The sequence below is a fragment of the Gymnoscopelus braueri genome (assembly GCF_963280865.1).
Source record: "Gymnoscopelus braueri genome assembly, chromosome: 12".
Taxonomy (NCBI): domain Eukaryota; kingdom Metazoa; phylum Chordata; class Actinopteri; order Myctophiformes; family Myctophidae; genus Gymnoscopelus; species Gymnoscopelus braueri.
The window spans coordinates 8,204,010-8,217,441 of NC_137614.1; the positions used below are offsets into that span (position 1 = coordinate 8,204,010).

The 13,432-nt window shown below is 39.1% G+C and overlaps 1 protein-coding gene across 1 annotated transcript in view; it reads right to left on the reverse strand.

Annotated features, from left to right (window-relative positions):
- Positions 1-182: 182 nt before the first annotated feature.
- LOC308097456 (butyrophilin subfamily 3 member A2-like) overlaps positions 183-13,432 on the reverse strand; it is a gene marked incomplete at its 3' end in the record, with an annotated part of 39,060 nt that continues 25,810 nt past the window's right edge. Inside the window, exons 2-4 of the mRNA XM_080445215.1 lie at positions 3,501-3,842; positions 253-528; positions 183-202 (exon numbers count right to left, since the gene is read on the reverse strand). Coding sequence (XP_080301341.1) covers positions 183-202; positions 253-528; positions 3,501-3,842 — 638 coding nt within the window. The remainder of the gene's footprint in view (positions 203-252; positions 529-3,500; positions 3,843-13,432) is intronic.

Below are 13,432 nucleotides of genomic sequence, written 5' to 3' on the forward strand. Positions count from 1 at the left end.
AAACCGTGATCCGCGCATCTCTACCGTGCAAGGCCTAAGAACAAATGGCACCCTTTAAACATTGGCCTATAATAGCGCCACCAGGAGGCCACAATAACCTACCTGACCTGGCGGAGACCTGTGCTCCGAGGAGCACTTTTTCTAGTTCTATAGTATTTCCATTCCCGAGCCTTTGCTGTGTGTCACTCTGCAGACTTGTTCCCTGCAGAAAAGCCCCAAAAAAAAAAAAAGAGTGATGTAAACATTGATTACCTGAGATGTGACGTTGTGTGTCAACAGTGTGGTTGATGTGTAGCAGGCGAACACGACAGGTCACATGACCTGGTAGTGTCACTGTCACATTCCTCTGGACATCATAACAGGACTGAGAATATCTGTGTGTCACTGAGGGTTCAGCAGGGATGTTGTTTTCATCACCGTCCAGCCAAGACATCTCAGGTTCAGGATACCAGCACCCAGAATCACAGGTCAACGACAAGCCACCATCTTTAGGTTCATTTGAAGAGATCACTGGCTGAGACACTGACCCTATAAAAAACACATAAACATGATTATCTATCTGTCTATCTGTCTATCTGTATGTCTATCTATATGGGACTACTGCTGGTGAAAAGTGCTACATGTCGCCAGTTGAGAAACAGTAGAAAATATCAAATTAAGTTCGATTTTTTTGTTTGTTGTGTTTTTCGTTTTTTTTCTTCATATTAACACGGTTCGAATGTTGAAGAAGGTTTGTATTCCATCAGAAAGCCGTTTTATAGTTATTAAATGGTTACAATTAGATTGTGAACATGGCTCTGTTTGTAAGAGAGTTTCTGTGTGTATTTTGGGGGTTGAACATTCATGTCCAGCATTTGCATAGAGGTTTCGATTGGCCTGGCTAGACATTGTTCTCCAGTTTCACCCACCATAGTACCGCCCATAAGTAAGCGTTTCATTAATGTTGCTACAGTATCCTTGTTTATTAATTCATTTTTAAACAGGAGAGTAGTGTTACACTGTGCAGAAATCCAAAATAGCCGACCTACAAGCTCACAAGGCGTCGCAGTGTGACGCGTTGTGAGCTTGTAGATCTGCTATTTTCATGACATTTTTTTTGTGTAACATGTCGGACTTTGGCGTTGATTTTAGCGTCAGATGCTATCTTGGAATGGTTTGCATAATTTTAATCACAAGGCCTGTACCTTTAAAATGGTATATAGATTGACTATGTAGAGGACACACGCACTAGTGTAGACGTGTTTGTTTGTCTGAAAAAAATGCAAATAAATGCTTGTTTCGCCGCTGCGACTAGTGTTGCCATGTGTGCTTATTATAAGCGACCTCGTTTTCTGTAAAGTTGCTTGTAAATATTGGTAGCTGCTTTTTATTTGTTGTGAGCTTGTAGATCAGCTATTTAAATCGGCTAAATAGACCTAAATCTGGCAACACTGTCATTGTTTACACCATCGAAGAAGAAAATGCAGAAGCATATATTACGTTGCAGAATCATTAAGTCATTACAGCACCATAGCGTGGTTAATAAATGTTCTTTTGGTATGTACAATACATGAAAAGCTAAACAGGCCGTTCGACGTTCGTTTGTATGGAAGTATTCCACTGAAGATGTGGACAAAACAACGTGGAGTGTTTGTGTGGCTAGGCTAGATAGCTTGTTAGGTCGTCGTGACGAGCGTTTTGGCTGAACTGCAACCTGGTGTTTGCACTTTCTTCATTTACAGCCCGTACATCTACATAAACGTTAGGATTTCAAATATAAAGTGCTTAACCCATGGCCACGGATGTTACAATTATGTACGGGACCATAAGTACCCGTATCTTCCGTGTTGTTCAATAAAAAGCATTTTAATCCGATCAGTGTCCATTTTATCCATTTGCTTTCAACTACGCGACTGTATCGTTTGGTTGGTGTATTGCATCCTGATACATTATAACTCTATGAGAAAATGGCCGCCGATCGGATTAAAATGCTTTTTATTGAACAATGCTGAAGATATGGGTACTTATACCCGCCCGAAGTGAATTGAAACATCTGTGGCCATGGGGTAAGCACTTTATATTTCAAATCTGAACGTTTATGTAGATGTACGGGCTGTAAATGGAGAAAGTGCAAACACCAGGTTGAAGTTTCGCTTGGTGTGAAATACAGCGCATTTATTATTAGTCAACTAGTGAAAGCCCTAGACCACACTGGTCTTTAGGCTATTCAGTTTTCTAAGCATTTAACCCTATATACAGTACATCTTATACAAATATTTGAAAATTGCCGATCTACAAGCATGCATTGTGAGCTTGTAGATCTACTATTTTCAAATAAATATGTTATTAAATCTATTATGATGATGATTATTTAACAAGTCCTATTTTTTACAACACAGATCCTGTATGGGGGTCCCTGGCACTAAATATTTCATAGAGTGGACAGCTGACTGATCTTGTTTGATCTCTCTTCCCACTTGCCCCCTAAACATACAGTACAGTATATTGACTGCTATTTGACTCTTTACCACAATAACCAGGGAAGGAGCAATATTAAACTGTATATTCTGTATTATCCTTAGTCCCGTGGAAAGTGCAATATTGTATAGGTCTATGATCATATGTTTTCATACTTTATTACAGAAATTGTAGTATGATGAAATACAGTTTTCTTTTTTTCTTAATGTAACACTCACTATGGCGTTATTTGTCACACTATGTAAATTTGATTTGGCCAACATGGCAAATGAGGATGTTATCAAGTATGTGCAAATAAACAAACTAGTTCAATTCTCCTCTTTTTTATTCTTATGATTATATTTTTTTCTCTAGATGATCTACTGGCTTAAAATGTCAGAGTTCTAGGTTACTTTATTCTTCCCTTTGGGAATTTTGTCCTGGTTTATGTCCAGCTGCCACATAAAGATACATACAATTGTACTGTTTCACTGTACATTTTGAAATTTAAAAGCAGGTCTGTCTTGTCAAGTGTGTTTCTAGTGTTGACAGCTAACCTAGTGTTAGCTGTCACTCCTGTAGGGGGGTGGTTAGGGGTGGGGGGAGTGATTAGGGGTGGAGTTGAGTACCTATTGTCCCTCCATTGTCACACCCATTTCTGGGTTTAAGGTTCAACAAGATTCAAATGGTCACATCTTCTTCAAATATTTTCCAATATCAATGAATGATACATCATATGAAAGCTTATGTTCTGTAAAATAATACATTCTATAAAAAAAGAAAAATGCCACCTTGCGGCACAAAGCATTGTAGCCAGTCACATATGTCTGTCTGTCTGTCTATCTTCTCTATCTGTCCATCTATCAACCGGCTTTATTTATCCACCCATCTATCTATAGACCTGTCCATCCGTCTATGGTTCCAGATTGAAAACTGGGCGAAGGCATTGTAACAGTTCAACAGTTAAGGTGCAAAATCTGAGAAGTCTTGTTCAAAAAACTATTTTGTCGTGTTCATCTCTTCCTTTTCATATTCTCATCCAAGGTTAAACTAATTAATCGTACCAACAAGGAGCTGGATCAAACTGCTGCCGTACAGGCTTGGAACAAAACACTTGTAGGTCCCCTCGTCTGAGAGCTTCACCCTGGACAGTTTCAGTGAGATGTTACCATCAGACAAATTCTCAGCAAACAGGGATGTCCTGTCTTTGTACAAGGGGTTCAGAATGTCAGTATTGTAATATCCATCTTGGAGGAGATGCACGGTATTCGGTTTCTTCAGGTCAGGTCTGGACCACTCCACTGTCATCTTGACAGCGCTGACAGGAGGTTTAATGTGGCAAGGAAAGATCACATCATCTCCCACTTTGGCCAGAACGGGCTGAGAGGAACTGATCACCTGTTGTCCTTGAAAACAAAACACAATGTCTTTAGTGTTGTGGTCTTTATCTTTTAGATGTACAGTATACTGTTAACTTGTCCACATATTAACATACTATAATGTTGTCGCCTTGCTAAACTAATGGCCTATGTAATTTTTTTTACGTTTTTCAGGAAAAATAAAAAACTGATCCAAAACAAAACTATATGATATTTCTTAATCATTTCACCCAAAATGTTTATAACAAATTATGACTATTTAAATAGAAATAACACTGTCTGTCAGTTATGTAACATAAGAGATTTACATAGGTTTAAATAGGATTAAATCTGACTATAAAATAAAAAATGGCCTAAATCAGTAAATAATTTGGCCTAAGTCACACTAGGGAGTTAGGCCATTATACTAAAACGGGAGTGAACAGCATGATCCTTTTAAATTAGGAGATGGGCGATTTTACCAGAGGTGGCCAGTGTCATGAGGAGCTGACTTAGGCAAAAATATCATTTTCCTCAAAAAATGACTTAGGCCATTAGTTTAGCAAGGTGACGATGTTAGTATGTTATTTAGACAGATGGTTTAATGTTTACCTGCTACCCTAGTTACTTTGTAACACTTAAATGTTTTCATAAAACTTTATTTACTCGACCTCCTGCCTTGTTGTTTGACTAGAATTCATGTTGTTTTACTCTGATCGTGTAAGTCACTCTGGACAAGTGTCTGCCAAATGTATGAATTGTAAATTGTTCAGAATCCTTTATTTCACATAAAGTCATAAACCTCTGCACAGGTAAAACACTTCATTATTATCTGTAAAGGGAGCCACACTTCAAACAAGTTCAGAACGCTGGCATTAAATGAAAAGTTAAAACAAATGATCTCTGGTATTTGACAGATAATAATGTGAAACCTCATCATCATCAATCATAAGCTACTGAGTGTGTTTGATGTTGTAATGCTGTCAAGATACTAATGCTGTCAAGATACTTACTTATTTGTCAGTTTTTCCTGTTTTGTAATGCCCACTGTTATCTTTATTAACAACAGTTGTTTGTAATATATTTATTGTATTTTTATAGCCTTACAAATACAGTGTGTTAATATATTATTACTTTGTAGTACACAAATCCTATTGAAATGGTCTCCTAAGTAGGCGTGGTTTGCTTCTCCACCGACCATCCCACCACCCTCCCCCTCCCCTCTCCCTGGCTGACAACATCATGTGGATGTGTATTTGTGTATTTTCTTCATTAAAGAAAATAAATGCTTTACATGTTTGAAAGTGCACTGTTATTGGCAACCTATGAAATTCCCCCCACAAACACACATGTATTATTCAGTCTTATGCTAGATGTGCTCCTGTTTCTGCTCAATGTTAACCTTAACCTTATATATATATATATATATATATATATATATATATATATATATATATATATATATTACGGTTTATATATATATATATATATTACGGTTTATATATATATATATATATATATATATATATATTACGGTTTATATATATATATATATATATATATAACTTATAAATAAAAGGCCCTTATTTTACCACTATAGACCATATTATGTTTAGCAAAATGTCATGATTCCCAAATCATACCCCATCAACCAAGACAGTTAATAATGGAAAATTATATTAGCCTATTGACCATTGGAACACACATTTTATTTAATCTTTAATATGTCCATAATGATTTCACGTACTATATTCATATATAATCTCAGTTAAATCCGTTTTTAGAACATCTTATGGGTACAGAGCATAGAGTTAAAAATAAGGGACAGAGCCCTCTATGTCTCGTCCATCAGACTGCAGATGGACTCTTCAGATATCTTCCCAAATCTCGTGATAGTGTGTTGCTGCCTGGGATAGAGAAAAGTCGATAACAAAGTTGATTTTCCCCTCATTTGTGTCTCTAAAAAAAGCTATTTTAGTATGAAAATCGTGTACATATTGTGTGTCTTGTGACGATTGGGTCCAATATTTAGTTCTGTAACCATGGAGCTAAAGAATGGTTCAGGAGCTGTGTTCACGTTCACTCTCCCATTGGAATCAATAGACTCCAACTTGCTTCCTGTCTCCTAAACCTATGTCACGCAGAAACGGGAAGTAAACCGGAGAATGCGACTCTTGCTATTTCCCTCTTGGATAGGACTCATACAGTACTGGTTGACAATGTCAATAAAGTTATTTGGAGCCACAGATGGCAGTTGATCTCAGACACAAATCCCAGACAAAGACTCTCTGCTGGACCTAACACTCTGATGATTAACAATCATAATCACACTGCTCTATGATGAGTTATGTGGCCAGTCTTCAAGCTCACATGAGTCATGTAAAGTAAAGCCGTCTGCCGTCTGCACACACACACACACACACACACACACACACACACACACACACACACACACACACACACACACACACACACACACACACACACACACACACACACACACACACACACACACTCACACACACACACACACACACACACACACACACACACACACACACACAAACACTATAGCCCTGCAGGCCCGCTGGGGCTAGGGCCGTTTCTGTATTTGAACATCGGGCCTAGGTAGGGCTGCCACCTTTCAGAAATGGAAATACGGGACACATGCGCTTCGGATTTTTTGGATTTTGGGCGGATTTTGAAATTTTTTGTTTGTTTTTTGTTACTTTATTCCGGTTTTAGGGTTAGGGTTAGGGTTAGGTTAGGGTTATGTTATTTAATTATTTTGGGGGAGCCAGCCCCCAAAACTCCTGAAATGCATAGAAATCTATGAAATTTATATTTTAAAAAAAACAGCCCCCCAAACCCCTAAAATACATATAAATCTTTATATTGTTGTCTGAACACTATTTATTTATTTCTGTTTAAGTATTTATTTATGTATTTATGAATTATATTATTTATGTATTTGTGTTTAAGTATTTAAGTATTTAAATGCATTTATGTATTTATGAATTATATTATTTATGTATGTATTAGCTGTTATAATAATCCATTATGAAGAATTCCGTTTTCCAGATGATGAGCATAACAACAACATAAGAGTTGTTCTTTAAATGGGCACACTATTTAATTATATTGATTAATATATATTAAATACATGTTTATTTATTAGACTTTAAAAACTCAACATTAAAGGTATAGTAGGCAACATTAAGCCTATATTTGAAAAATACCTCTATATATATTTTCTGCATTTTTTCCCCTCTATCAGCCACTATATAATGATGCTGGGGTGTTTTCCTGCATTGAAAAACACTCCTCTTTCTGAAATCCGTATTTTCCCTACTATTTAGGTTACACATCCGGGTATCCGGTGCGTAAATTCACGCACGCATGTGCGCATCCGTGCGCGTCCGTGTCCGTGTGAACTTTTTACTTTCGGTTTTAAAATGCTCTCAAACTTATTTTTTTAGGCACATAATTTACTTTTCAAAAAGCGTTTGGATAGAATTTAGTTGTTTAACTTCATATATGTGGTCAATTTGTCATGAAAGAGCCTATTTAAAAATAAAAATTTAGAGAACCGGCAGGGGCGGGCAGTTCCGCGAATTGTATCCGAAAAAAGTAACCTATATTCGGCATGGCCCGTTTAGAAGTCTGCTTACTCTATGGAAGTCCTCCGTGCGTCACCCCCTGGTGGTCGGGGAAACGAACTGCTGGATTTTTTTCCTTTGTTTATCTCTGAATCGCCTACAATCCCTTTAATAAACAATCAACCATATTAGTCTACTGAAATAGCCTAGACTATATGCCCACATCAGCAGCCAATATGTAGCCTGCCAGGGCAGGTAATAGAAATACTGACATGTAATATCCCATACCGAATCGATCTCAGGAGATGTTTCATTCATGAAGAACTGTGACACTTGTGCTTGGGTCCTTTGGGTTCTTATATTTTTGGAATGTTGTTCTCCTGAGGCATGCTGTCTGTCTGATGTCAGCCAGTCCACCATGCACCACAGAAAACATACGCCGACATACTTTACAAAGTTTACAGTTTGCTTTGTAAACATCTCCAAACATCACTGACGCTGTCAAGCCAAGGCACAGCCGCACAGAACTTATCTTAGCCACGTGAAAGCACTAACTCTCATTGGTCGTGTTATGAGTAATGAGCCAATGAGCTGCTGAGCACACTCCCAGACAATGGAATCATAGCCAGCGTTGCCAAGTCTGTTTATTTCCCGCAACTTTTGGACAAAATTTGGCTTGTTTTTGTAGGTCGGCTGGCTCATTTCTCTCACTATACTTGGCAACACTGACTCACTGAGCTCCCATTCTCCCAGTAACGCAGCAAAGAGACAGGACAGCACATCGTCGCCCTGTCATTCAAATTGATTCCCCGACCTTAAAATACAGGACAAAGTGCGTCTCGTATCAGTTCAATACGGGACGCGTCTTTTAGTTTCCAATTACGGGACGATTCCGTATTTTAAGGGACGGGTGACCAGACGAATCTGCGAGTGCAAAAAAGAATTGCACTCTGCGATTTGGGTCTGGCACCGCTCCATAGAGAATCCATTTCCTACTCCAGAAGACGTGGGTGACCAATCAGGGCCCAGTATTCGAATATGGGAGACTGTAATTGGTAGTTGGTTGTAGGTCTAACCAATTGCGTCGAGGGCCATTGTTTTGATCCCGCCCCTTGGGAAAAAATATATAATATAGTCTGGCTACGCGAGGCTATGGTTCTAGGGCCGGGCTCGGGCTCACCGAACATTTTGCGCAGATTATTTCACTCTGGTAACATAATCCGCATCTCGCGAAACCCCGGTATAGTTCATGGTTGTGCAGTAGCACTAGCAGCCTGCAGGCAGGCACGCTGCTAGTAGTAGTCACGTGACAACAACATACACGCATGTCGCGCACACGCGTTAGAAGCCTACACTTTTTCTTCGCGGCGCTCGTGACTCAAAATGAGGAGTTTTTGTTTGTGTGTTACGCACTGGATTGGAACCAATTTTGCAATATTATTCTTCACAGTTTACCTCAAAGAAAGGTAGGCCATAATCTTTTTTTGTTTTTGTTGCTGGCTGGGTGAGGATCAAGATGCTGCTGTCTTGACTTCTTGTGATTGTGGGTTTGTTTATCAGAGCGTGAGAGTGCAGCCGGCTGCTGCGCTGGCTGCGATGCGCGGCGCGCACCAGTTCACGCTCGAAAATTATGAATTAATAATAATAAATAAATAAAGAGGTCTCGGGCTTCGGACGGGCTCGGGCTGTAAAATTGCGGCACCTACGGTCTAACACACACACACACACACACACACACACACACACACACACACACACACACACACACACTGGCAAGGCAACGTGTCTCTCTCTCTCTCTCTCTCTCTGTCTCTCTGTCTCTCTCTCTCTGTCTCTCTCTCTGGCCGTGTCGCCAGTGGTTCCTTGTGCTGTCTCTCCGTGTCTCTCTCTGTTTTCATAGACCACGCCAGCGCTTGTTGCTCGCCCGTTTCACGGATGTGGCAACGCTTGTTTGTCGCACATGATTGGCTTTCAAAGTTAGTGATCATTTTTACTTTGCACACATCCCGGAAGTAAAGTGCGAGCTGAAATATTGCAAAGACTTTATGATTATTAGAAGTGGAGACACATGTGAAGGTGGAAAATAAAGTAGATGTTATTGTCAGAAAAGCCATGGGCGATTTTTGTAGCAAGTTGGGAGAGAATTGGCCCACTGTTTTGGCCGAGAGCTGTACCTAAATTGTTGGGTACCGAAAAGGGCCACCTCTCTGGTTGTGTTGTGAGGATATTGTGTAGTGGAGCACATTGCTGAAACGATCTTTCACTTGGTGATACAAGCACCAAATTTGGCACACAAGTGCTTCAGAACCTACTCTCTCAGAAAAGTACGTTGTCCACTTGAATAAAACAAAATGGCCGCATGTTTCAAGATGGCCGCCATTCGAAGTGGTTTTAAACAGTGTTTGAACTATATTTTGATTGAATAATCCTATTTTGATGGTCTATACATCGAAATGTACGTTTTTGAGTATGAGATATCCAATTCTGCATTTAGAACATCTAAATTATTGGATATTATGATGATACAAATGGTGTGCTGTGCTGTGCTGTGCTGTGCTGTGCTGTGCTGTGCTATGCTGTGCTGTGCTGTACTGCACTATGTACTGTACGGCACTGTAGGCACTGTACGGCACTGTATTATACTGTACTGCACTGTGTTGTATGGCACTGTACGGCGCTGTACTGTACTGTATTGCACTGTGCTGTATGGCACTGTACGGCACTGTACTGGACTGGACTGGACTGGACTGGACTGTATTATACTGGACTGTACTGTATTGGACTGTATTGGACTGTATTACTGTACTGGACTGTACTGTATTATGCTGTACTGGACTGGACTGGACTGTGCTGCACCTTGGTCATATGGAACCAAACCGTAACAGTTTGGTTCTTCTTTTAGTCCTCACATTTGCAGGCACACAACTGTGTACACTTAAGCATGAAGTGATAGCATTTGCATCGTCCTCGGGATTCAGTCTTTTAGACACATTTTGTCAACTGCTCACAAGTCTGAACAATAGGTGGAAGGATTGTCCAGAGCACTTGCCAGACCTCTCCATCTTTTTGCCAGCCACAGTTGGCAGGGCTTTCAGTTTGCATTTTGCACACTGTTGCCTAACATGCAGTTTTCTTGCCTTTACCATGAAAAGCTGACACAACTGTCTTTCCACTGGCGTGGAAGGACAGCATGCCACTGGATTTCTCTGGGCCAACAATTACTACCATATCATGAATTGGCAATCACCTAATGGACTGACCCTGGCCAAATTATACCCAAATCATTTCTAAGCCTGCACTGACTGCAACAACAAGAATATCTGTGTGCCTTAATCAACACAGACTTCATTTGTTGCTTGGCTGCATGGAGAGCATGTGTGAAGATGCTGGAGTCAGCTTCTTCGTGGTTGCAAGGACTTAAGCCTTCAAGGCTGATGAGTTTGTTTGAAAGAGGCCATCTGCCATCCAGGTAACTGAAGCCCCGTTACCCTTGGCTCGGCTCTCCCGTGCTGGCACATCCTGTCAATTCAGGTGCGGCTAGCTAACTACAATACTACAATGAACTAAACTTGTAGTTGAAATATATACAGGGGCTTATTAGCATTTGGGACACTAAAGTATACTACAGTACAAACTACAGTGAGTACACCACTACAACAGTTAGTAAACTACAACTACAGCTAGTACACTACAAGCCGACACTGAACCCCATGCTGAGTCTCACACCAGTGTGCCCTGGTTGTGCTTTGACATCACTTTTATAAAAAATGACAAACCAATAGAGCTTGACCACAGCATTTCAATGAATGATCATGGATGTTTCCCTTCAACTTAATGCAATGTCTGTGATCAGACAGCTTCCGAAAATGCTCATTTTGAGTCACGTAATAAAATCTTGAATCTTGAAAACTGGCGGCCATATTGGAATTCAATTGACACTATTGAGTTCTTCCAGTCAGAATACATTCATTTAGATTTTTGGATCATTAATACATTTCTGTTCATTCAAGTTCTACTTCAAAAACATCTATTTTGCATTTGATGAGGCGGCCATCTTGAAAACTGGCGGCCATCTTGGAGTTTCAGCTGGATAACGTACTTTTCTTAAATAGTATATCCTGGACATCATTTGTGCCAAATTTGGTGCTTGTATCACCAAGTGAAAGATTCTGATGGAATATTGATTTAATATGCCCCACTATGACTCAAAGAGGTGCCCAGTGTTCCAAATTACTTGGTCCTTCTGGTGTCCACTGTTCTCACCAAAAGGTGCCCACTGTTCCGGAACACTCGGCCCCGAGGTGCCCAGTGTTCCAAGAAATAAAGTTGCCCATGTTACTATTTGAAAATAGCCGATTTATTTTGTAGATAAGAAAGAAAACCTTTATTTTTTTTTTAATAATTGTAATATTTTTTGCAACATTTTAACAATACAAATCCTGTATGGGGGTCCCTGAAACAAAATATTTTCAGATGAGGGTCTACAACCAAATACATGAGCCTGTTAAATTGGGGGTCCTTCAGAACCACTGGTTTAAACAACATTAGGAAGCCCAAAAGAAAATAAACAAATAAACAACTACATTTTAGAAACAAGCCCAAATAAACAACTACACTTTAGAAACAAGCCCAAATAAACAACTACACTTTAGAAACAAGCCCAAATAAACAACTACACTTTAGAAACAAGCCCAAATAAACAACTACACTTTAGAAACAAGCCCAAATAAACAACTACACTTTAGAAACAAGCCAAAATAAACACCTACACGTTAGAAACAAGCCCAAATAAACAACTACTCTTTAGAAACAAACCCAAATAAACAACTACACTTTAGAAACAAACTCAAATAAACAACTACACTTTAGAAACAAACTCAAATAAACAACTACACTTTAGAAACAAACCCAAATAAACAAAGTCACTTTAGAAACAAACCTAAATAAACAACCACACTTTAGAAACAAGACCAACTAAACAACTACACTTTAGAAACAAGCCCAAATAAACACTACACTTTAGAAACAAGCCCAAATAAACAACTGCACTTCAGAAACAAACCCAAATAAACAACTACACTTTAGAAACAAGCCCAAATAAACAACTACACTTTAGAAACAAGACCAAATAAACAACTACACTTTAGAAACAAGCCCAAATAAACAACTACACTTTAGAAACAAGACCAAATAAACAACTACACTTTAGAAACAAGACCAAATAAACAATGTAGGCATTTATCAGACGCTCTTAATCCAGAGTGATTTACAGTAAAAGGTAAATACGAGGTAATACATCAAATGCATAGAGTAGTCTAGGACCTGGCTAAGATATGTATGCACTTAATTTAGGAGAGATTATCTCAACTGTTCTTGGCTAATATGACCCCAAGGAACAATTTAGGAACTGTGACTAATTCTCTATCCGGGGCGAAATACCCGAAAATGACCACGCCCTTTTAAAAATGACCACATCCTGTGTGCTACTTCCAACATAGCTGTATCTTCTAAACCGTTTGAGCTACAGATTACCAGAGGTGCTCAAAATGTTCAGAATATCCATGTCTAGAGGGACATAGAAAGGCGTAAAATGGATAATTTGATATTTTATGAGAAAATGGCCAAAAACACTTATTACATGAAACTATCTACATAGAGCAACTGCCATATGTATTAACTTAATGTTTACAGGCTTATATTATCTGAGTACTTTAAGTGAGTGAGTACCAATCAATTTAATTGAGAGCACCAGGTAATACCTGGAGGGAGTGAGAGAACAAACAATTGAGTGGCACACCATCTTACTGAAGTCCAGCAAGAGACATGGTAAGACAAACTTTCTTTCTTTCTTTTTATACCATCTACTGCAACTTCAATGTCATACAATATGACAATTCTTGCTTGCTACTTGTGAGCTTTTTGTTGGTAGACATGTAGAGCAAACAGTCTTAAATCTGTCCAGCAGTCTAATAGTTGAATAATTCTGTCTTTTCAGGATGAGGTACCTCTCAATGCTCCTTGTGCTACTCCTAAACCAAT